The sequence below is a fragment of the Fistularia commersonii genome, chromosome 33, assembly GCF_037954325.1.
Source record: "Fistularia commersonii isolate RoL2024-O1a breed Wild chromosome 33, RoL_Fcom_v1.0, whole genome shotgun sequence".
NCBI classification, from domain to species: domain Eukaryota; kingdom Metazoa; phylum Chordata; class Actinopteri; order Syngnathiformes; family Fistulariidae; genus Fistularia; species Fistularia commersonii.
The window spans coordinates 3,205,900-3,231,463 of record NC_141316.1 but is presented as its reverse complement, the minus strand read 5'-3'; the positions used below and the strand labels follow the sequence as shown (position 1 = coordinate 3,231,463).

At 42.3% G+C, this 25,564-nt stretch overlaps 1 protein-coding gene across 5 annotated transcripts in view; it reads right to left on the bottom strand.

The window, feature by feature from the left end:
* The window catches only part of mpripb (myosin phosphatase Rho interacting protein b), a 48,305-nt gene that overhangs the window by 9,745 nt on the left and 12,996 nt on the right, over positions 1 to 25,564 (bottom strand). For 2 of the 5 annotated variants that reach the window (XM_086141050.1, XM_086141049.1), the window contains exons 4-16: positions 20,687 to 20,838; positions 20,524 to 20,608; positions 20,225 to 20,396; positions 19,653 to 20,097; positions 15,804 to 15,924; positions 14,739 to 14,843; positions 7,929 to 7,985; positions 7,348 to 7,416; positions 7,183 to 7,272; positions 6,577 to 6,686; positions 5,571 to 6,144; positions 4,506 to 4,643; positions 2,962 to 3,021 (exon numbers count right to left, since the gene is read on the bottom strand). In XM_086141050.1, the coding sequence (XP_085997176.1) occupies positions 2,962 to 3,021; positions 4,506 to 4,643; positions 5,571 to 6,144; positions 6,577 to 6,686; positions 7,183 to 7,272; positions 7,348 to 7,416; positions 7,929 to 7,985; positions 14,739 to 14,843; positions 15,804 to 15,924; positions 19,653 to 20,097; positions 20,225 to 20,396; positions 20,524 to 20,608; positions 20,687 to 20,838 (2,178 nt within the window). Of the gene's footprint in view, positions 1 to 414; positions 3,022 to 4,505; positions 4,644 to 5,570; positions 6,145 to 6,576; positions 6,687 to 7,182; positions 7,273 to 7,347; positions 7,417 to 7,928; positions 7,986 to 14,738; positions 14,844 to 15,803; positions 15,925 to 19,652; positions 20,098 to 20,224; positions 20,397 to 20,523; positions 20,609 to 20,686; positions 20,839 to 25,564 lie in introns of all 5 variants that reach the window. The other 3 variants (XM_086141048.1, XM_086141051.1, XM_086141052.1) reach the window with 3 other exon arrangements.

Below are 25,564 nucleotides of genomic sequence, written 5' to 3'. Positions count from 1 at the left end.
AAGCAGAGTCACCTCTTTCCTGGACACTTGGGCTACTGTCAAGTTGAAGGGTTAGCTCAATAAGCACAATACGCTAACAGAAGAGGAACTCATTTCATGAGAAGGTGGTGCGACTGCTGTTAAATTTGGACTTGGCAAAATCTGATGCTTCTGAATGCCCGACAAATAATAGAGGAGAACAAAATGGGTTCCTCTTGCAAAGAGTACTGTGGAGTGAAGAGATAAAGTTAGACCTGATAGGGGTTAGAATTCATGCAACGCAAAAAGGGAACTGGCTTGCAGGACAAAGAGCGAGAGTTGGGTGGGCAAGGTTAGGAACGGGAGTAGGGGTTGGGGGAGGGGGGATCTGGGAATGCCACGAAGGAACAGAAGGCATCACAGATGGCAGACGGCAAGGACAAGGAGCACTTCCACCTTCAGGTTTTCCAGGTCTTTCTCGTATTTCAGCCGTAGAGTGGTAAAGTCGCCCTGCTCTTCGCGGCGTTTCATCTCTTGGGTCATCACTGACACTTGGTTCAGCAGCTCTTGGATACGCTCTTTCAGATGGGACGTCTGGGCCGAGGTGCACTGGGCTGGTCTGTCCCCATCCGTAGAGGGTCTGTCTGGGTTTGCTAAACTCATCATGCTCCTCAGGTCCTCCATTTCTCTCTCAAACCTTTCTCTGAGGTTCACCTGCTCCAGCTCGTGTTGCTTTTTGAGGCTTTCCATGCAACTTGTGAGAAAAGTGATCTCTTTCATGTTTTCTTCGGAGCAAAGTCGCAGTGTCTCGCTGGCTCTGGCGATTTCCTGCCTCAACTTCTCCGCCTCCTGCTCATAGTGGTCTTTAACCTCGTAGAGCTCATCCTTATGTCTGGCTACAATGTCTTGGATCTCCCCGGTTTTATTGACTGAGTCTATGGGATTCCCTTCAATCTGAATCGCAGTTTGCGGCCTGGAGGTGGTTTTCACGGATGAATCCGATAGCTGATTTTGAATATCTGCTAGTTTGGACTGGAGATCTATGACAACCTCTCTCAGTTTGGGACAATTCCCACAACTGAAACTATCAGACTGCAGTTTGTTCTGCTCTTTTTTGAGTTCATTTTCATGCTGGACCTGCAGCCTAATGATCACGTATACCATGTAAGCTTCTTTCAAAGCATCAAGCAGATACTCAGAGGATTGTTTCTGATCCAGCACGAAATTAACACTGGCCAGAGCCAGAGAGAGAAGCTTGTCATCTTTGGCCAACTTCACTCTCGATGCAATTTGCATTAAAAAGTATGACTTTGCCTCTAAAGTCTCCGTTAACCTCTTCAGTATGAGGGTGTTTGTTTCATTATCAAGCCAGCTGTACATTGAGTGGAAATCTGGCTTGGTGACTACCTTACACTCACCTTCTGCTTTTGAACAAATATTGCTCATAAAGAGCATCAAGCGCTTTTGTGCCATCTGTTGTGCCAGCACATTTTCACAGCTGAACTTGTTTTCCTCTGATTCGGCACCAACGGTACCCATCAGTTGGCTCCAGAATTCTGCCTCTAATACAATCCACATGTCGTTCTGACCTGCACAGAGCAACCCTTCTGTCAGAGAACCAATGTCTTCTCTGGCGAATAAAGTGCCTTTCAAATCGCTGAGCATTTTGTCTACATTAACATCTACCTTCGATAGCATCTCTAACACTTGACTAGTCGCTTTACACTTCAGCTCAATCTCATCAACTACTTGCTTCGTAAGACCGTTACCATCGCGCTTTTCTCCTGCCTCATCGTGCTCACGCATCACAGTTTCAACTTGACCTGTCTTCATCTCTAACTTCTCTCGCAACATTCTGACTACATTTTCCGCTTCTCTCAGCTTGCCTTGAGTCACTTTCTCCGATTCCTGCCGTTGTGTCATTAGCTCACTGTTTCTAGCTGTAAGCTCTATACAGTGCTGCTCTGTATTGCGGAGGCTCGCCTCCAGATCAAATATCTTCGTTTGGGAGGCATCCAGTAGCTCTTTAAACTGATCTTGTTCGAGGTGTAAGGTCTCATCCTCATAATCAGCCTGGAATCCCAGACCTTTCAGAGTGGCCTCTCTCAGCTGCAGCTTCTTCTCAGTGTCCTTTAATGTGTTTCCTAGCTCCTCCAATGTAACCAGAGCTTCATGGAGCCTCAAAGACCTTTCATTCAGCTCCCTCTCATAATATTCCCGGTCGATGGCATTGGCCTGGTTTTCGGCCAGTTCAGCCTTTAGTCTTTTCAGCTCTTCCATGACAAGGTGATGCTTTTTGCCACCCTGCTGGCTGACCAGCTCCGCTTTCAGTCGGTCGATTTCTCTGTCAGCCTCGGTCAGCTGGTTCATGATTTCCTGACATCTTTGTTTCAGTGCCCCGTTTTCACTCGTTAAAAGTTCTACCCTCTGAGCAAGCATTCCAATAGTCAACTCATTCGTCTCTGAGTGATTATCAACTGTTGAGAGGGGACCGTAAGGGCTCGTGATTTCAAAGTTTTGCTTCTGAACCTTCCCCACTAGGTCCTCCACGGTTAAAAGACGGGCTTCATATTCCCGGACACTTTCTCCTGCCCTAGCTAAACTCTTTTTTATCAGTTCATTTTCTACCTCCTGTTGGTATTTCCATGACTCCAAGAGTTTCTGAAAATTCTCTGTTGTTTCCTGATAACCACTGTGGGATCGCAAGAATTTTGCTAGTTCATTTACAGTCAGAATTTTACCAGTGGTGAAATCATCTAGTTCTTGAATTGCCTCTGTGCTGTCCTGGAGCAAAAAGCTAACTGTTTTTTGGATAAGTTTGAGGGGAGGGGCTTCCAGATTGGATAGGTTTTGGGGTTCGGAAAAGTAAGGGTCCTTGATGGGGTGGTGAGAAAGCGAGAGGCCAAGCTGTGCCTGCATACTGCGCTTTTTCAGCTCTTGCAGCTTCAGGAGTTCTTTGGTCTCCTGGTACTTCTTTGTTAAACTCTGTGCTTGAGAACTAACCAGTTCTGGCCTCTTCATCTGAGGCGTCACATCCGCCTCCAGACTCAAACGGTGCTCCAGCTTGGAAAAGGGGACCAGACAGTTGGTTAACACACAGGGGACACATAAAGGTTGCTAATAATTGTCAGTTATCTATCAACCATTTTCCCCCCACTATATTAAATAGAGACATTACAATTAGAATTATCACACAATAATCTGAAATTATACAAAATGGATACACTGATTTTAAACAATCAAAACATTCTGTTATGATGGTGCATACTAAAGGGAAGGAAAAGAGATTTAATAGCTGGGGTTAGTTAATAACAGAGCATGCTCATTAAATGGTTAAGCATTATGTCATGTGTTAATGCAATATTAGTTTCAGCTTGATGGTTTACTAGAGGATGGAAGCCATACCAGATCCTACAAGCTTCTTTTTTCAGACTTTTCTTTGTCCAAGCTCATGTATAGCACCAAAACAAAGTTTTTGTGAGTGGATAAAGTAGGTTTGATTCTCCCGCTTCAGAGCTCATGTTTTATATTATCAATAATTCATTGCTGTACATTTCTAACACAAAGAGCAGCACAAAAACATGGCAATCACTCCATTTCTGTGGCCACAGTGCTGGCTGACTTTAGGGTCAGCCACAGAGAATCAAATTCTCCCTGAAAAGGATTCACTCACTCTGGAAAAACCCATCAACACAAACACTCACAAGTACTGCAAGTCATTCGGCATCGGAGAAGTGAGGTCATCGAGAAGCTGAAAATATCCATCAAACGACAACCTGATGGTCTTTGTAGTAGTCAGAAGATGAGAATTTTTATGTCCATGCAAATCATTAGAAAACAAGCCACGAGGTTATATCAAGACAAGTCGTCATACATTTAACAAGTCCACCTATAACTTCAATGACTGTGGAGGATGTCATTTGAAATGTAGAACTTACTACATTAAGTGCCACTGGTACAATCAGCAGCTACATGCCAAAAAAATATATATATTTTGGCCTCTTTTTCCAGTAACATACCTTCACGTTTCTAAGTGTTCGTTGCATCATGCTAGTTTACCTATTTAGGGTGAGATGAATTTTGACATAACGTATTAAAAGCTGACAATCTTTGCTGTCAGAACTTTCTATTTTCAATTAGAGAGAATTACTTCCTCCATGAGTCACACCAGCAGCAATACAACTGGAATACTTCAGTCAGTAATAAGTGCAACACTTTCGATACTGCCAGCATGAGTTCAGATGTACAGGAGTACAGACTTATGGAACAGAGAGAAAAGATTCGCTAGTAGAAGCCAATGAAGTAAAAAGATCTCAATGTTTTCCACATGCAATGAACTCATGCAAAGACATATCTGTAGTCATTTTGTTTCTTCAATGTCAGTTTGTTTGATATACTTAACAACTGAATACGACATGCAAAGGAGGTTACAAAATGGAGGAGAAAACATTGCTCAGCTGAGACTATATGCATGAAATCTACATTTAACTTCTGGATTCTAGCAGACGAACTTGCAAAGGCAGCACACCTGCACAGTGAGGACTCACCGGAGATATGTAGCCGGTGCGGATGTCTTGCTCTCTCTCCAGAGCTGTTCTAAGCTGCAGCTCCAGATCCTGCTTGTGTTTGTTCGAGTCGAGAAGCTGCTGGTGACAGTTCTCCAACTGCACCTTCAGGTCCTCTATCTGGAGAAGCAGCCAGGGAGAATATTTTGGTTAATGGCATTAAAATAGGAATTTAGAAAAAAAAGGCTTTGTTAGTTACTTATTTTTATAGTTTTTAGTTTTATTTGTTCTTTATCAATTTAATTTAAAAATGAATATACGTTATGGGTGGTGGGTCTGTGTGCCTTTGGAAAGATGCTGATTTTATATTTAGTTTTTCCTTTCTTCTTTTTACTAGGGATTAATTTCCTAATGCCTATAGCCATGCTTAGGAGTCTCCCTTCTTCTACATTTACAATCAAATGGTGCGCTTAGTATAGCAATGCTATTGTGTTTGTGGATGAGAGTGCAGGTTTAGGGTTTTGAAATGGCCAACAAAGTGGCTCTTATTTTCTTGAAGAACTGTATTTTTTTTAGCTATTTCTCAACAGTTGTGGGGTCACTGAAAAATAATGGTTCTGAAATGTTTATTTAAAGGGGATTTTATCTGAATGGGGCACAGTACATATTGAGCCAAACAAAAATGCAATTTGAAATTGTTAAGATAGATTTTTTGACTGGATGATTTGCTTCACAAGTTGAAAGATTTTTGCAAGCCAAAATACTTAAAAGTTTTTCCTACTACTTATTCCAAGTTATATAATGGAAACACCCCCTATAATGTCTGCAGTCATGGCACACTATTCACCTGTGGTTGTTATTACTTTAAAATATTCCATTCTAGCAGCCAGTTACTACATTTTTCTTCCTCAGCATGTATTCCACCCATTATATATAATTTAGAAGTAATCTTTTACCTGGCCACACCAAATCTCTCAGATTTAACTCTGAACTTCAATTTCAATAGAAAAAGATTTTAACTGTCTGAGTTATATAACATATATTTTACTCCAAAAGCACAGATAATGCCACTTCATACAATGTTCTACATATGTGAGTAAAACGTACCCCTTGTTTGTAGCTTTCTAACAGCTGTTCCAGCTCTGCAGTCTCTCTGGATTGTGCTGAGGTGGGCAGAGGGACCCTCCTCTCCTCTCTTATGGGCGTCTTCTCCACCTGTCGCCAGTGTTGTTCGATAACCTCCTCCACTTTCTGCTGCCTCTCCACAGACTGAGGGCCCAACGAATCAGTCTCTGTCTGTCCGACTCGCTCCTCACTGTCAAAGTCTGTCTTCCCTCCGTCTTCGATGGATGTTGGCTCCGCTGACGAGCTGGTCACAGACTCGTACCTCTTCCTCCTCTCCTCCCTCCTCCGGCTGCGCTCCAGCTCCCCCAGATCGGCCTGTAGGCTCACAGCTTCCTGCGCCCGTTGCTGAGCCAGCGCCTGGGCGATGGGTCTGAACTCTGCCCAGTCAAAGGTTTTGGATCTGCCCTCTCGCCGCCGCTCACGGGCCCGGCTCTTCGCGATGCCGGTGACCGATTCTCTGTCCACAGACGAGGCTTCAGAGGAGGGAGAGTCCTGGGTGACGTCGGGCCTAACCAAACTGTCCAGAGCAGAGAAAGAACCATGATCCTCAGTTGAGCTGAAAGGCAGTGAAAGGAGAAAAGTTCACTTTCAACTGCAATTTCCATAAAGTACCTCGCAAATAAGGTGAGGGTGATTTGAAAAAAATAAAAATAAATTGAAAATTGCTAATGGCAGGTTACTGGTCTCCCTCTTTTAATCATATACCAATTTATTTATGATTTTCATTTAATAGCTTGCTCACTTCATTTAGTTGCAAATTTTCTCAAAACTTCTTCTTTACGTGATTTTTGGAAAGTTCTTACAGTAGTTCTCGCAATTTTTCGCTGTTTTCTCTATAATGTGAATCACTGGCAATTTTCTACCACTAGCATCTCATTTGTTTAGAAACTGGTCTCATAAATCTACAGGACAAAGAGATTAGAAAAGGGCAGTAAATACTACTCCAATTACTTCACTGTCAGCGTGTGCCTGGTGACCTTTTACTGACCTTGCCACATCAGGAGCAGTGGAGGGTCTGACGTTCTTCATGACCGCCTGGATCCAATTCCTCCGTATGCCTGCTGTCATGGCCGAGAGTGTGTGCACACCCTCCTGGGTCTGACCATCAAAGACACCAGCAGATCAGAACAGCCACAACGGTGTGATACCACAAACTTTTGGGAAATCAATCCATGTATCTTTATACACACAAACTATAATTTTATGTTATCTGAGAATTTGAAAAAGTTGTCTAATTCCTGTTTGAATTCCTGTTTCATATTTTCTAAGAGATCTACAAATAAAACCCTAATGCAATGTTTTTCTTCATATACTTTTCATCCACTGGTGCTAGATATTGATATTAAAAGCCCATGTAGAAATTGTGTTAAATTTACATCAGGATCTTTTTTCCCCTCACAAGTAGCATATTCATATGGAGAAATGTAAGACTGCACTATGGGCAGTTCTGAGGGCTATTCCTGTAGTGTTGTCATATAGATATATTCAAAGCGCACAAATGAACATTATTTATGCTGGTAATAATAAAAATGCAAAATATGTTAACACACAACATGCATGTATCTTTCCTTCTAGAGAAGACAGAGCATCTTACCAGTATTTGAAAGCCATAGTTGCGTTGAGCCTGGTATTCTGTGACATTATAGCATGTGGACAGATCGATCTCTCCGTCCAAGTCAGACGCCTGAGGCAGCAGACAGAAAGGGAAAGGTTGCAATACCTCTAAAGGAAAAGCTGTGATGCGAGCACAAAAACACACCTCCTCTGCTATGGAGTCCTTGTAGTATCGCAGGCTGTGATCCGTCAGAACAAACCAGTATTTCTTCCACTGCAAAGAGGAAGAGACAAAACATAGATTTGCATTGGCAAATTCAAAGGCCGAGTTGTGCTCTGAGGGCTGTAAACTGTATTAAGTCAAAGACCAAGATAAATATGAAAAGTCCACTAAGATGCTACAGATTGCCTTACTGTTTTCCACATAAATTATTCTATAGCCTTCGGAAATGCCTTCATCTTTCAAGCGACCTCCTTAGATGATCAAAATGTTGACACGCTGTTATAGATGCCAAAGAGCATTCCAGTGATTTAGCTGCATAGCTCAAATGCATTATGAAACCTCCTTTGAGCCCCAATAGATGACATTCAATTCATTTTGAGTGATTTGTGTTCTTTTTATTATAAATGTCAAGACGTCAGGAGAATTGGCCTCACTCAGAACTGTCTGGCGGGTTCAGGGTTTGATCTCTTTACAATTTTTCTACATCTGCGATTCATAGAATCTTCCCATACATCATTTTCTCTTCACAACTGATCCACAAACAGGCCCAGATGACACAGTACCTGGCCCTGCTCATCCAGCTTCACCATCCAACCTTTCTTGAAGTTCAGTAAATCTGGCTGGAAACAAAAAAAGAAGAGAAAATAAATCAAATTGAGAAATTATCTAGTAGTAAAATAAAAAAGGGGGGGATATCCTGCAACCTGTATCAAAATGATCAACATGCGACAAAGTTTGAGAGGCATTCAGATACCAAACATTTAATGTAACAATATAATTTACCACCACTTAGTGGGTGGAGATAAAGAAAAAACAAAAATAGGAGTGGCGGATAATCACCCCGAAAATTTCAGTCGAAGAAAGTCCTAATGCATTGATGCATTCACACTACAGTTCTTTTTGCCCTGGTCCACTTTAATATCTAATTTTCAATGTTTTCCTGCATATATTTGAAAAATAGATCCAATTTCTGTATTTACACTTTGTTAATAGAAACAACCCATGTGCATATATGCTTAAGAGACACATTGGCTGATATTAGATTCGTGTCGGATTTATTTCCGTGTGGGAATGAGGCCAAAAACTTCGCTGAGATTATCTGAGCCATTCATTTTCCTACTCAATGATTGGCAACATGGGAGGAAATTGAAATAAGAATTAGGTCACTTGTCCTAGGTAGTGTAAAGGCAACCATGCATGTAAAAAAACAAACAAACAAACAAACAAACAAAAAAAAATCTGTAAACTGAAGAGCAGCAAACACACATGCTCAACCAGCCACACATCAGCTGAGGGTAGAAGCTGACCCTTCCAATGGATCGAGAAATTGAAAGCAGCGGATGAGGAAGATTCAGATAGTGGACCACTGGCCAGCGGCAACTTCTGCCTGATTTGTAGTCCTTCTAGTCTCCAGCTGAGGATGAAGAATCCAGTGCCCGATATTGTTGAAATCTGCTGTGATTCCACACGGTGGGAGACACACTAACACAAACATGTGGAGGGTGACCACGGGAAGCAGTGTGTAGTTGTGATATACACCCTCAACCCGCCATACACACACAGCTGTGTCTTCCCCAACAAACAAACATGGAGCACGAAATGAGTGCACAGGAAAACACGTGGCGGGCAAAAAGTCTGTCGACAGAAGCAGTGGAATGAGGAAGTAACCTGGAGAGGAGAGGGAGAAGAAGGGGCTGCACTGGCCTCCACGCCATGGAGCTTTGGCCCACAGCATCCACAACCTCACACATCAACCAGAAAAAAACATTAAAAGAAAGGCATTAAACTATAGGGTTAGAAATGACACACACACAAATGTAACCCCAAAATCACAACGGAGGAGTCGGCTCAAGAGCTGACAAATTGTCTAACTAAACCTGGACCAAAACTGTTTTCTTAGGGTCCATGAAAAGCCTTTTCCAGCCAGGCCTGAGCCATCCCTTTTTTTTGTAATTCTCCTAATGGTTACCTAACTGAATTTAGCTTCTCTGTACCAAAAACAACTCACTGACCTCTCCGTACACAGCTAAAGCTCTGGCACTGATGCTGATCCTGGATCCCACGGCTTAGGAGAACAGGAGAGGCTTTGTGTACGGGCCACAGACACACTGAGAACTCACCAGCTTTCACAAGGAATTGCCACATTACTGGTTTTTGGGTTCATCCGTTTATCGGACAAAACGTGTGAGCCGTGTTATTAGCAGATAGGGCCGGTCGTTCCTCCTCGGGCAACTGCCAGCTTGCAAAGTGTGCGGGAAACAACATGGCAGCAACACGACGGAAAGACACAACATCCAAAACCAGGAAGCAAAAGGAAAGGGGAATGACTACATTGTGCAACCGACTGAAACAAGCACTTTCTTATTTAGTATGAGAACATCAGCATCGCATCTCTTGAGTAAAAGCATACTCAAGAGACGCAAAAAAAGTGGGTGTGCACCTTGATTTTGGTTAAGTTTCAGTATGCTTTCTGCACAGAGAAAATTTGTTTTGTTTGTTTTTTTTTTCACCAATGTGAAGTATTTCCTCATTGAAGAGACTAGACTCCCCTACTGTCACGAGGTGTGTCTGTGAGTGGAAGTGTGGTGACCAAGAGCAAAAGGCCATGGATACAAACAGCTGAAATGATTTGGCTCAGAAGAAGATAAATATTTATCAAACCTATTTGGCTGACTAGTATTTTGTTAAGGGTGTGTTGTTTCTCCTTTTATTGTAAGAGAACCATTTAAATCAGTGGTCCCCAAACTGTGGCCCGGGGGCCGGGTACAGCCCGCATTCACATTTTGCCCGGCCCCTGAACAATACCAGAGATGAATTATGATTTTTTTTTTTCACGTAATCGTGATTTGTACATGCATAGAATGTAACATTCTATTCCACCCTTCTGTAGCCTGCGCCTTATCTGAAACCCCTCCCTCAAAAAAAAAAAAAAAAATCCTGGACACACCCCTGTCAAATAACACGGAATAATGGCGAAAAGATTGGGTAAGAGAAAAATAGATTCAGAATGCAGGGTATTTAACCTGCAGTGGACAAACGATCATTTTTTTGTTCAATTCTAAATTTTTGTTTGTCTCATCTGTCAAGAGACGGTGGCTGTAATCAAAAAATACAATCTGCGCCGACACTATGAATCCCGTCACAAAGACAAGTATAACAGCTTGCAAGGCCAAATGCGAGCAGATGAACTCCCAAAGCTAAAAAGTGGACTGTTAGCTCAGTGGAGTACATTTGTAAGCCGAGCTCAGCTGAACCAGTCCTCTATTCAAGCGAGCTTTCGGATTACTCAACTGATAGCGAGCAGCGGTAAACCTTTCACTGATGGAGAATATGGCAAGAAATGGTTGAATGCTGTCGCGGAGGAAGTATGTCCCGAGAAGAAAGATGTCTTTTTAATGTCGCGAGTCTGTCGGCGACTACAATCACAAGGCACATTGAAGAAATTGGGGGTAATGTATATGCCCAGCTGCAGCAGAAGACGAAAGAATTTGACTATTTTTCATTAGCACTGGATGAGAGCACAGATGTGCAAGACACAGCGCAGCTGCTAATTTTTTTTCGTGGCGTTAGCGCAAACTTTGAAATTTGTGAGGATCTGGCAGCCCTCCAAAGTCTAAACGGGACTACGACGGGGCAGAATATTTTTAGCAAAGTATGCCAAACCATGGAAGAGTTGAACCTGGACTGGTCAAAGCTTGTTAGCATCATGAGTGACGGAGCCCCTCCTATGGTGGCGCGTCTCACGGCCTAATCGGGCTGGTCTAATCGGGATGAACATATATTGGTAAGCTTACTTTTCTAACTTGAACGACCCATTCTGAGTCGGACAAATAAAATGAAATCTACTGGGATAAAGTCTGTTCTACAACCATACTGGTAGTGAAATGTGTTGTGTTGGTAAGTGTTGGTATCAGTTCGGTTTCATAGCCTGCTTAATGTCTGGTTTTGTCAACAAGAAAATTAATGTTCCTTGGTCTTTTTTTTTCTGTGAAAAACTTGAAAAGGGTTATTTGGTGATTATTTATTTCAAAAATAGTGTTATTTATTTCATTAGTAATGTTATTGTTTATTTTCTGATTTTTTTTCTGTCAAGACTCCAGAAAGGGTGAATTTTTGGTTATGTGTGGCTTTCTAGAAAACAATAAATGTTTACGTTTAGATACCTCTGCGATCGTCACACTTTTTGTTACGAATTGGCCCGGCCCCCCGTTAGAGTAGGGGAAAGTTATTTGACCCTCGCAGGAAAAAGTTTGGGGAATGGACAAATAGTGCTCAAGCAGCTTACTGAATCTTTGCAACAAGTGGTAGACAATGTGGTAGATCATGAGTAGTCAAAATGTTGTGAAATAAAAATCTGCAATATCTACAAAGGGTGTTTATGAAAACAAATTGTTAAATTACTGCAATGAGAAACTTGAGGGCCATTGGCAGTTGACTCCAAGAGATTTGAGCCTGTAAAACGACGATATTTTAGGGACACCACCTATTGTACTCTTTGATTCCATATACATCCGGAACACCTCAAGTACAGGGAAGATGATATTGTTCAAAGACGGTAGCTATGTTTGCACTCTGCGGGAACAATTTGTATTTCATCATGAGAGCCAAACGTTTCTCTGGGAAAATACATAAATCACCATTACATTCTGCGGGTGATTCAAGAGCAAATGCCTTTTTGGTCACGGTCACTTCTGACTAGGAGTCATACCTCATTCAACTACAGCATGTTTCTTACTCATGTAACTATTAATAATAAAGATTACAATCATGACAGTTGGCCAACCAACTAATCTGCATTCAATTTGAGCCCATTGCGTGAAATTGTCGAGAACAAGACTCTCGCCTGCTTCAAAATCGGACAGCTAATGAACAGTGGGGAACCCTATTCCGGGCCAAAGGTTAATCTTTGGGAACACTTATTTCAAACCTGGACTTGATTCTCAAACTAAAAAACTCCGTGTGGCAGCAACTTTTGTCACATTAGTCTCCTACTCCAATAGTGAGGTCATTGTGTGTCTGCCATTTTTTGAAATTATTATATACTCGTCTTTTTAGCCTTTCTTGTTTGCAGCGACACCAAATACAGAGACTTTGAATACAACTTAATTGTCAGAGCGTTAATGTTAGAACCAGTTTAAACTCCCCACATCTTAGCTCAGTTTTATTGTGCAGTTGTACAATGGGGCTTGGCCTTTGTCTTTCTCTGGCAGGAAGCAAAGAAACAAAGTCAAACACTCAAATTGTGTACATACGCTCACACACACACACACGCACACACACACGCACACTTACAAAATAAAACAGCAGGCAGAAACATCACACACTAGCTAACACAGAAGGCCAGTATAAGAGAATATAAAAACCTATTGGTATCAAAATGCTACTCCAATTCAGAGTGACAATCGAAGGTTTCATGAGGATTACTTTTCCCTTCCGGTGCCCTAGCAGATTGAAGTTAGGGCTGCGAGAACGTTTTTTTAAGCATAACAGTATTTTCCCATTTGTAACTTAATGATTAATGTAAATGACTGTTTACAAGATACATGACCAGACAAACAGACGTGCCAGCACTGAGAAAATAAACATTATCGTCGTGTTCATTCAGTAATAAAACTGATATGATAAAACAGGTATTTTCAGTTTGGTTCGATTGTGTAGGGTTTGATGGGCAGGCTGCTCGGACAGAGGGCTTCCTGTTAAGATACCGAAGCAGCAAACTCCTGTTATTGTGTTTGGCAAGTTCCATTTTAAAGTCAACACACTAGATCATTTGAATGTGTTTTCAGCTTGAAAGTATTCCAGATTCTGGATTTATGAAGCTGTTCTTTCCACAACAGAGAGGGCTGTTTGTCATAAATAGTGACCTGCGGGGAAAATACAGTGCTCCTTGTAGGAATCTTATAGGTAACTTAAGGGGGGATTGCAGCAAACATATGAGGTAGAGAATTCAAGAAATTTGTGAATGCAAAATTAGGTATTGGGCAGCACAGGGATGGGAGGGTGCCACTTCTAACCAATGTTAAAATGGCCTGTTTGGGCCATATTGACAAAATTATATTAAGGTGGGAGTGATGGTGATACTTTTTTGTTTACGGAAGGGCGTACTGCATTTCTCATCTGATTTCAGATGAGATGAGACTGGGTCCAGCCTCTGCCTGCCTCTGTATGCCCACTCAGCAGAATAGATGATGAATGAATGAGAGAGTGACGAGATTGTTTCTGCCCGAGTGCTGACGTTAAAAACGCTTAGCTCAGAGTGAGACTGTGTCGTCCCCGGGCTGGCATCCTGTTGGTGATGAGAAGCAGAGCAACCGCGGCTGATGATGGATAATTCAGACAGAACAGCATCAAAAAAACCTTTGATAATCTTCTTCAGCACTGTGACATTTTTAGAATGCTCCCTGAAGAGTAGCTGTAGTTTTATGGGCAGCTTCACACAAACACAGTGACTGTATCAGTTCCCTGCTGGCATCCAGCAAGGAAGAGTGAAGGGGTCAGAGCTGATCAAAGATGTGAACGGAAAAAAAAAAAAAAAAAAGACAACACAGAAACACATAGCAGACCAGATTCAGGCGTACTGGTGATCCTAATTGACATTTTGTTTGTGCTGCACAGATTCTTTGTCACATGTGCAGCTCCAGGTTCCTTCTTGTGACAAGGAACTTCACTTAAGCTTCTTGTTGCTCTGTTTTGGCTAGATGCCTCAAACACTTGGCTTCTTCCATTCATAACAACTGGGAGCAGCGCGGCTCAGCTTTTGATTCCTAAGCCCCTCCAAGCCTGCTGAAGTGTTGTAGAACAAGCCCTAACTGCTCCATAGGTACTGCTTTGTAGCTGCACCCTGAATGACCGGTTACATGCAGTGGCCAAAGCTAGCTGATGTTGTGCATATAACTGAATGTTTCCTTCTTCAAATATCACGAATAATGCTATACTTCTGCTATCTATTTTCTATAGCCTCCTTGCACAAATATCAAATCAACACCACTTGCTGTCTTAACAATGTTGGTCCAGCTGAAGGCTTTGTACCATAACGGAGAGACTCTAGGGCTACTTAGTTTGAAGGCAATTTTCGGTCAGCACAAATACTGAGGAAGAAAATGTCAATTCTAAATTGTTTACCAAATATCCAGCCCTTCTTTCGCATACAGCAAAAATACCCTATCACTCAATGTTGACTACAGACTCATGACCTCAGTGAACGATGACCAATAACAGAAATGCACATCTGACTGTGCCTTGAGAAATAATTTCCTCCACAACAACAAAACCCCATACATTATTCATGCGTTTATATTCATCTTAAGCTGCTCCGGTCCCTCAAGACGCTGTAAGGCCCAATTACAAAAGCAACAGGAAGAGAAATCACTCACTGTCATGACTGACTCAGTGGTCCTTCGGTCCAGGGACTTGGCTCTCCTCAGGGGCGGCAGGGTGGAGGGGAAATCCAGACCTTGGTCCAGGTCATGCCTCTGCTCCTATAGAAGGCCCATATAAACAAACAAATTACAGTGTGGCACCAAACCAAATGGAAGGAAAACAAAATCTAGCTGATAAAGTTGGCCTTTATGTGCCTGCTCTACGTGATGTGACTATTGTTTAAAAGTGTCAGGAAATTGAGGGCTATATGCTCATAATGTACACTTGCAGTAAGGCTGGGTGATGTCAAAAAAAAGGATAGGTCTCTGACAAAAGTGAGGAAAACGTTCAAATACTAGTTTTTTTTTTCATACCAATTTAGCCAAGAATTGACCATGTCAAAAATAATCCATGTAAGGATGTTGACATTCATTTTGTGTATCATGGTTTTCTATTCAAACCAAAAACATTATGATTTTTTAATGTATACAAATATAGTCTTGTGCCGGTGTGCAACAGTAAGGTGCATCGCAGACATAACCTTAGTACCTTTAGCTATACACACACAAAATCTTCATCAGAGTATGACTGAAAAACATCTTAGCACTGGATCAGAAAAAAACCCAATCCCCAACTATCAATCATTTCCAATGATGAGTACACCCCAACGTGTTGAAGCGATGCATTAAGGGGCAGGGTGGGAAAGGAAAGCATAGTTGCCTGGGGAATCCCACCACAGAATGGAAACTGGAAATGAATACAGCATATGCTGCTGACCTTTGACCTCTAAGCAAAACAAAGACGGGACCAAGGAGTAGGGAATGTGGGGAAGACAGCATGGATGAGGGGGAAATATGAAGGGGGTGGAAGGGGAGCAGAGAAGAGGGGGAAAAAAAACAAACAAACCCCTAAAGCCCTACTGGTGAATTGGATGCTGAGTTCACATCTGTCCTAACATGTGATGTTGTTTAAAAACAGTTTACAAGCCACACCGTATCTATTGTAAATCGCATCACAATGCTGCCACTGTCAGCTTTGACACGCACACACACACACACACACACACAAACGCATGTTACCTCTCTGTGGAAACGTCTGTGCTCACTTCGGCCTTGCCTGCCTCTCCCCGACTCTTCCACCTCCATTTTCTCTGGATTCTCAAGCTCCAAGGCCTCCAGCTTCTCAATAACGCCAGAGCGACTGGAAATCAAACCACATGCACATACACATATCAAGTTAAAGATGTAAACAACCCATTTTCTAATTCTTGACACAACAATTCAGTCATTGTGTATTGTTATTTTCCTTGCATTCTCCAAGTGAATGATTTATTTGAATGGGCATAATAAATAAAAACACATGCAGGTGAAAACTCCTCAAAGACCCTTTTCAAAAGAATCAATATGTTTAGCATTGTGTAATTGCACATGATTGTTTTTGACACAGTTTTTTTCACAGATATAATGCTCAGCTATCCTGACTGCATCGCATCTGCCATCATTCCCAGCGCCGACAGAACACTTTTTGAAAAGAATCCTGTTTGTGTATGCTTAATGTCGGAACGAAAAAAGCCCTTGAAACACAGGCAGCTTTGTGTATCGCTCTGGTAGCAAAGTGGTTCTCGCATTAGGTCCATTTGTTACCGCTTAAATGTTAAAAAGCAAAACAAATTAGGAACAGAACTAACTCAGTGCTTCGGACTGAGGATATCCTCTCAGGATTTGGGAAAGACTAATTACCATTTTATAGGCATATCGGCTAATCACGTCATTGGCAAAATAATTGGTAGATTAGTTGATAATTAAATCGACAATTCTTAGCAGCTCAAGCAATTTCCTTTTATACAGTCATTTGAGCTGGTTTAAGGAAAGAAAGGAGTCAGTGTCATTTCTTGCACATATGTGGTTAATATTTGTCAAACTTTCAGGTGATTTCTTGCTGATTTTAGATAAATCTTGGAATTTGTAGAATTTGTAAAATAAAGCCCTGTGTGTATCATGACCCCAAACCATATAGCACAACCCTGAAAACCACCAATGAAAACAGTCAGAAGAAATAAAAACTATGGTCTTTTAATAATATTTGTTCCAGTGACTGACCCTGGAAGATATGTAGCGATCAGAATGTAAGTTGAGTATCAGTGCTTGTTCTGTAGTCTTGTAGTATTTTCTTGTGGTGAATTACTTTTAAGTAGTAAATATGGAAGCTGTGATTCAAAAGACTCAGGAGAACAGCAACATTATGGGATATAAAGAAGTGGAAAAGAACTCAAATGTGTAAAATATTTAGGGGGCCGAACGCCTACAACTGTGGGCCTCTATATGGAAAACCTATTACGAAGATCTCTTGAAGTTAAAATGCGCCCCGGACAATAGAGCCAAACACCAACCTACACTCAGTCAGCATTGTCCATCTGCAACCTTCCCAAAATCGTGACAGTGTGCACCGCCAACACTGACATGTTTCCACACAGGCCTTCTGTTTGAGAGTGGAGGAATCTGCACCGCGCAGAGAAGAGATTTAAAAAACAGTGGGAAATATTATATTACTGTTTTGCCTTAATGCTGCCCTTATTTGGGGACTCTTCAGCCAAAGCTGCAGTCCTTAAAAGGTAATGAGGAGAGAAGGACAGCGACGGCAGGCAGTCAGACGCCAACCGACAATTCGCATTCGTCGGAACTGAGAAATCAAGATGCCGAGAGTCATCTCTAGTCCATGAAAAATGCGAACCTCTTAGTCTTAGTTCTCTAGCAGAGGGATAGTTCGGCAGCATCGGTTCCTTTTTGTCATTCAGAAGCCCCACACTGCCCAACTTTTTTTTGGCTGGTTCATTGGAAAAAGTGTAGTGGGAAGAGGAAATGGGGTAAAGTGCAAGGGATGACATGCAGCAAAGGTCAAACCAAGGACACTGCATTTTTGGTTCTGTGACAACTCCAAATTTTTCCGGCACATTTCATCCTTAACGTGTCTTGCTGGGAGCAGACAGTTCGGAGCTGACGAGAGAAAAAATTAACTATGACTCGGAAAAATAAAAAATGTGGAAGTTTGTACTAAAAGTCACACACACACACACAAACAAACACACACACAGGCACGCACGCGCACACACCTTTCCCTCTTTTTTCTCAGCCACTAGTATGAACACTAACAGCTTCCTTTGAAAACTGGAAAGAAATAACTTGAAACTCTCCAGAGGAAAACAGTCAAGCAGTTCCCTAGAAATGAAGAAATGTTTCTACAAATCAGATCATAAATTCCCTTGAAATTTATTAGAAATCGCTGAAAAAGGGACATTAAACTCCTGGTGTTTTGCTGGTCACAAGGCCATGCTTCTATCTCAAATTGGCTATATTTTTCCTTCAATACATTTATTCAATCGTACTCAAGAATTAACCATCGTAAGAAACAGGCAAGAGGAAGGATTGTGTGTAGCTGCCTCATTTCATCAGAAATGGGTTCACGTGGACACGTAAAGTGTTCCTGAGGCGGAATGTTGACACCAGTGATTCCCCGCTTCTTACCCTCTAATGACTTCCTCCATCATGGCATTGATGGAGGAAGCCGCTCTGTGAGAGGAAAAAGATGACCTCCCCTCGCCCACTGAGTTCATTTGAAATGTTGTCCTGACATGTGTGTGTGTGTCTCTCTCTCTCTCTCTTCTGGAGCAGCACACGGCCAGTAGGAAGATTACTTCATGGAAAGTGTAGATGCCGGGTGTTTCTATTTTTTTTATACAGCCTGTGCTGACAGTTAATAAGACTACTGATAAACTGCAGCAGGAAACAGCGATTACAAAGTTTAGAGATTTTCGGAGGAAATCCCACAGGAGTCATTCAAAAAACATACGAGAAAAAAAAAAAAACAACCAAAAACTCTTGCATGTCTTTATTTCACTGAATATAATTTTTCTGCTCCATCCATCAAAAATGCAACTGCTCTCAGTGTGTGTGTGTCTGCGTGCATCAGAGGCTTTGTGCGTCACAGGATTCTCTGTGTGTACATGCCTTTAATAGCACAAGCCTGGCTCAGTGCCTCCTACCACTGAGCTCCCATTTAAAAGGAAGGAATCTACTTGCTCGGTTCATCAGGCTAAATCCGAGGCTGACGAAATCCTTCACCTGCCAGTGAGTAGGATGCAGAGGTCTGATTAGGACTAACACATCCAATCCGCTGCTGTCGCACCTGTGTGTAAATCTGAAGTTCTGCTCATTCTGAGAATCAAGTGTGTCTGTCAAATAACAAAATAAAAAGTAAAGCTTCCCATGATTACTGGGAGTGTATCATCTTAAGTTCAACTGGCCCATGAACTTAATTCAATGCGTCTCAGTTTGCCCACATAGTCCTCCAGAACGCTGACCTTAGGGGCAGATTGGTTCTTTGCACGAATATTGTCGGCAGCGTGCGTTTCGGTTCAGCAGCCGATCCTCGATGAGCTATTTCGGGGCGAGAGGGGGGTTTACGCAACAAACAAGTGCCTATTCTTGGAAAAAGTAACTAAAAAACTACCAGACGTGGCAACATGCTTGAAAGATGGGCTGATGTAATCACCGTGTCAATTTAATCCACAATGTGTATTTTGAAATTGCCGAAAAAAATTACATATAAAATGAGGGATCTGTCGGTTGCTACATCCCACAAGATTCCATTTCGCTTCGTCTAAGTAATCATTTTGATGGGCTGAGAATTGAAGAAGTGACATTGTTACGGTAGCAGGGTTCATCATTTTCAGGGCTCGGCTTTTTTATGGTTGTGGAAATTAAACGGCCTCTCAGTGGCTGCTGCTGCAACAAGTATACATGAAGAATGCAAACATTACTAACTCAAATTTACTGGACTGGGTTGATAAAGAAAGTCAAATTTAGAATTCCTGTTGATCTTGAGAGGCCGGGAAAGGCCGCAGCAATAAAAAGAACAGAGTAAATGCTGACCTCCTCTCGGGGCTTAGGAGTGCATCCCTCTCCTGCCGGTCAGGACTCCGAAACCGACTCCTCTTCTCTGCCTTCCGTGCCTCGGCCTCGAGCCGTCGGGATCGAGGCGTGTCATGGTGGCTGTACGAGTGGTTGCCCCTTTGGGTTGCCGAGTGGCTGTCGGTGCTGGTCACCGTGCTGCCACTGGCATCAGAGTCGAGTGAGCTGACGGAGCCGCTGATGTGAGAGCCATTGGATAGTAGGGAGCTGCCAGAGGGGAAGGGGTCACTGGGGGCCGGGGAGAGGCAGCGCGGGATCCCTCCCAGGCTTGAGCAGGAGCCAGTGGGGGACAGCAGGTCGGCGGGGGGCTGAGGTGCAGAGCCGTGCAGCGCCACGCTGGAACGCTCAATCTCATCACCATTGACTGAGCCGGCATCAGACCCCTGCCCCACGGATGCACATTCACCTGGACAAGAGTCAAAGCAGATACTTTTACCCCCCCTTTTTTAATTTGTGTCTTGTTCCCCCCAAATTCAGTTCAAAAGGACTTCAGCATTATCAATGAGACACTTTTCCTTATTATTAACCCATACCTGTGGCAGGTAATGGTGACCCTGGGGGCAGTTCCGGTGCAGCCCAAACAGCAGGCCCCTCAGCCTCTCTCTGGTTCAACTCTTCCTGCCAGATGATGGAGCTGGAGTCTGGAACCTTCTCCACCTCAGGGATACCAGAGCCAGTAACTGCTACCTTTGCTGGGCCTGGTTCCTGCACATAAAAATTATTTAAAAAAAAAAGATTAAAAAAAAAAAGAAGAAAGTTTCCAATTATGGGTCAATACAAATCGTCCAGGAGACAGGCATCTGTACTCCCTGTTCGATTTAAGGACCAGTACCTGGGATGTTGTAGGCTCTACTTTGCGCTTCTTCTTTTGGTTCTGCTTGTTGGTTCGAGGGTACACTATCAGCTGCTCACTCCACCTGATGAGAGACACAATCAAGGGTGTTTTCAGCCTCATTTGACCTGATGCATGGACAGAGACATTGAAAACACCTTACCCGTTAATGATCTCTTTATTCTCCCCTCTGATGAAATACTCCTGGTCAGGGGTGAGGATGCACAATGAGTTCTTCTGGCCCGTCTTAGGCTCAGCATCTATTACATCCGTACAGAGGTTCATGTTCACTGTGCCCTGAGGCAGCGTGCTTGGCTAGGGGAAGCACAACAGGATATTCTGTTATTCAAAGTGCTTGATTCTACAGCTTTGCATACATTATAGTTACATTTTTATATCATTATTTATGGGCGATAGTCAAACAGATTTCAAATCTTTTTATTTAATATCTGGTTATTCATTGCTTCCATCGTCTCAGCTGAATACTAACGTTGTTGTCACAGTCAACTATTTGACAGTTCCCACTAATATTCTGCCGCTTTACAATATTAAAGTCAAACATGGTGATAAGATCGAAGTGTTAACGTCCACTAAAGTTTATATTTTTATGTCAGTATTTGGTTTTTAGTCTTACATTGCATACTGACATCAACCGGATTTTTATTTTATCACTGACTAAAATTTAATGTCTCTCCATCAGACAGAAAAACTGTAATTTTATAGATGCCCAGTCAGCTTCGTCTTATGGGCCAGGCAACGATATCATGTATTGACAGATGGGTTTACATGTAGCAGATTATTTATTAGGCAGGCTAACTGGTGTTGTGCCTCTCAGTTATGCTGTGGCGAAGGGCTGAATACCGGAAGGAATGAAAATTGTGGGCAAGGAGTGAAATAAATAGACAAGTTATTACAGTAGGAAATTGTACATAGCGAAGATAAAACCGAAGTGGAAAACAAAAAGGGGAAAAAAGGGGGGCCAAATGTGGGAATAATTGAAACTCGAAACTTGAGTCGCTGGTTTGTTTCCACAGAGGGTAGGTTAACTGGCCGGCGAAACACTGATAACACGCGTATCGAATTACAAATAGTTATAACATTCATCTCTGCCGTGCAGTGTTTCAGAGTCTCTTTCAATCTTTCACTCCTTTTCTTTTTCATACACTCATGTCGGTAAATCCGGCCAGTACTGTATGGACACTGTGTGGTTATCGACCGCTCACCATGGTTACCAGGCAAATCCTTTCAGTTGCAACACATCCAGAGTGAAAAGGGGAGATGACAGCAATGGGATGCCGAAATAAAGCCGCTTTGTGCGAGCAATTGTCCGTGAGAATGTGTGATCACTGACAACCGCAGGGCTGTCTGCTCTGTAAACCTGCTATAATGCCAAATATTTTCCTTGCAAAGTTTGAAAAACACCTAATAGACAGTTCGATGACTGATTCCTCTGTGTTTGGTGTAACAGAATAATAAAGCTTGTGTCGTTCAGGCCTGATAGCACAGAAATCCCTCCGATGCAGTATTTCTTTCCGAGCGTCTGCTCTGAATCCTGGGGCTCTGTTATCGGGCTTTGGTGGGTTAAGGCTCTTGCAGATGTAAAACAGGTGCCGGTTCTCTTTTCAGCTCCTTTTAAGGCCACTGAACACAGATCCAGCTTTATTAAGATCTGCCTGAAAACCCCTGGGGGCTGCCAAATATGGCAATTAGACTCCGTCGCACTGTAGAACTCAGACACTGTGGAAGAATTTCCTCCACTTGAAAGGAGCCGTCCGGCCAGAAGAATAAGCAGCAGCGGCTGACAAGTGTGCGGGGCCCGAAGTAGAGCGTCATGGTACGGTAAAATACAGCCACATTCCCAGCCCAGGTGACTTCTGCCGGGATGTAAATCAGAGAAGGCATAAAGGTGCTTTGGTATTTTGCGGTTCCCCGTTCTGCCCTTTTCAGGCATGTAATACACCAGTTTGGGCTTGATTTTTTTTTTTTTTTTCATTTTAACTATTACACCCAAGTACTCATTATGCAAAAGGTTGGCAAGCTTTCAGCTTTATCAAGACAATGGAATTACATAATAGACCCACCACAGCAACAATTCTATGACATTCAAGACAAAAAAACAAGACAAAAAAAAGCCTTTTGAGATGTTTCAGATCAGTTCCAAATGGGTTTCTCTTCCACTAACTCTAAACACCACGACAAATCTTAGTGTGGCAACTGGACTCAATTTTCTTTCCTTGAAAATGCTTTACCTCTCATGCAAGGATCTTTTTCCGTTCTCAGAACTTCGGTTCTAAGATGCAAAATTTTCTCTGATGGGAAGAAATCAAGCCCAGTTGTTACAAAAGTATTTGACAACGATTGACAATAACCTGGATGGCTGACAACCTTCCAGGACACACTGCAATAACGCATTGACATTGTGCTCAGCTAGGCAATAGCGTCCATGCACCCTGCTTTGCTACAAGATGGTAATTTACTCTACTAAGGCATGAAAGAACATTTAAAGATTTTATATTTTTACCTCATGTAATTTGATAAAAGGCACCTCAATTGCGAAAAAAAAGGAATACATTTTAATTAAGGTGTGAAATATTTGAATGGTGGCGAAAATCAACTTTTAAAGGAATTGAATGAATCATCAGAAATCAGAAAGATTATCAAACTACAATACCAACAGGATGTTGACAGTAAAACTCCACAACTGATACAGTGTGACAGTCTGGGTGAAGTACTGTTTAAGTAAAACTTTTTCTGTTCCATCCGAAAAAAAAAGGTACTTATAGATGCTAAATCTTTATTTCAATGAATGAAATCTTAGTTAATGGCCATTATGTGCACAATACATGCTGAACCTAGTTGTGACTTGTGGAACGTCAGGCACGTTATGAATTATCTTACTAATTTAATCCTTTGGAAATCGGAAAAAAAATCCCTTCTCACTTATGAATCAAATGTCTAAATTTTACCACTAGGAATAAAGCTATTGAACGCAAATTCTTTTAACGTTTACTGTGAGGGGATTTCCTTATTTTTATTACCACTATTCAAAGCTGTTAGGTGGAGCCTGGGTTTTCTAGTATCCAGCCTAAATGAGAACGTAAAATGCCCCCCAGTGACCGTCACTAAACAGCTGATGCGTTGAGCAGAGGCTGCTATTCTAAGGGTAAACGAATTGTGTTGAGTTCGATTTACACAACAACTGATCCAATTCCATATCCTCCAATTGTGTCTGCCTTTCAGGAGGCTGCCTATTTTTAGCCGTGTAATGGGATATTATTAAAGCTAACAACTTTCTCACAGACTCTGCTTGAGACTTCGGCTGCTTGGGCTACATGTCACGAGAGGCTATAAAACACCAGACTTAGTAAAACAGAAGCAATACAAGACACAAGAGACTGCATTTAATGGAAGTGTCCATAAAGGTAATAACCCGATGCAAAAAATATATACATTTCCTTATTGCAGCCAAGGCTCAAAAGTTAACTTCAATAAAATTGTAAAAACAACATGAAAAAAAAAACAACTGAGTCAGCTTAAAATTTAGTGGAGGACATGCTCTCTGCGAATGATACATCCTGCGGGGTAGCTTTTACAGGCTGAGCCAAGACTAGTCTCATCAGGGCTCCCCATCCACGGTGGGTTCTGGATGGAATGCTGCTGTTTTATAAGGTGCCTCCTAACATTCCCTCCATCCAGGAACTGACAGACTGGCTTCCAGTGCTGTTAATGTGAAGCTTGACATGATGATATTCGCTCAAAAACAAACTAATTGACTAATAACTCAGGAAGTGACAGAACTGCTTTATATGTTTTGAAATATGATGTAAGACAGAAGCAGCGCTGGAGTAAAATGATCCCCCCCTGACCTCTCCCTCAGAGCGTTCTCATGGTCATTGACCTTGTAGCTTTCAAGCCTTCGGGGTGGTCCCTCTCAGTAGTCTTTTGGAAAAATTCTGCATCTCTACAGCTGTCTGTCTCATTGTCTATCCATTTACAGCGTTTTATAAGAGGCATGTGCAAATGGGTTGTGCTTAAAAACGATTCCACTAACTGCTCAGATGCATTAGCAGCGCCAGCATCGGCAGAGCCGGGTGCTTGCTGTGGCAGGCCATGTGTGGAATGTCTGGGTCTGAGCATATGTGACGTTTTCCTCTGTGGTTTTTAGGGGCTAGAGCTCCCTTTCTCTTTCTCTCCACGGTCCTGGGGCTGTAAGCTCATTGCAGTTCACCAAATAAGGACATTAGGAGAGGAATGCTGTGTTCAACCGGAGAGCATCTTTCCCTGTGTTCGTGGAGAAAATACTCCAGTTTTTTAAGAGGTCATTGCTTCAGATAGCATAAGGCCGTCTAAAATAGCAGACAACGTCATGGCTCCCTGGACCTTGTTCTTAAGGATGATACAGATGCGTATGCTTCAAAAAAGGGAAGACGAGCTGCGCCTCAGGCTTATGAAATACACATGGAACATGACTGGACACCACATGTACTCATCGCTAATGAGGACATGACATTGGGCTACTATGGAATGTTCACATTAATATCATTATCCCATCTGCGAAGAAAGAAATGGGCTTTCCAACACATTGCCTTTACTTGGCCATTCTGATATACTCAGTCAGCATAATGGTCACTTTTTGTGCTCAAATCTTGAATATGAGCACAAACCATGACATTTCGAAAATTTCCAGCACACACAGACATTAATGTCTACTGAGACAACCAGAGCTAAGAACATCCATGCTCACTTCTGGGGCAGACCTTTCCCAGAGTGCCTTGCAATCTCCCCATTTTTCATCTCCCTGTGATTGTGAATTCCAAACCTTAATGGTTGCAAACTAGCTGCTGCTGAGTTTAAAACCAAATGCTAGACATCATGATGACTGATTTGTATAATTACATCCTGCTCATGATTTCCTGCACTCAACATCATATTGTCACAAAGTGCTGTTCAAAATCCATGAAGATGCTCAGTTTTTACATCACTGAAACACATCACTCGCTCATTTGTCCCCTACAGTTTTCAGAGACATAAACCCTATCAA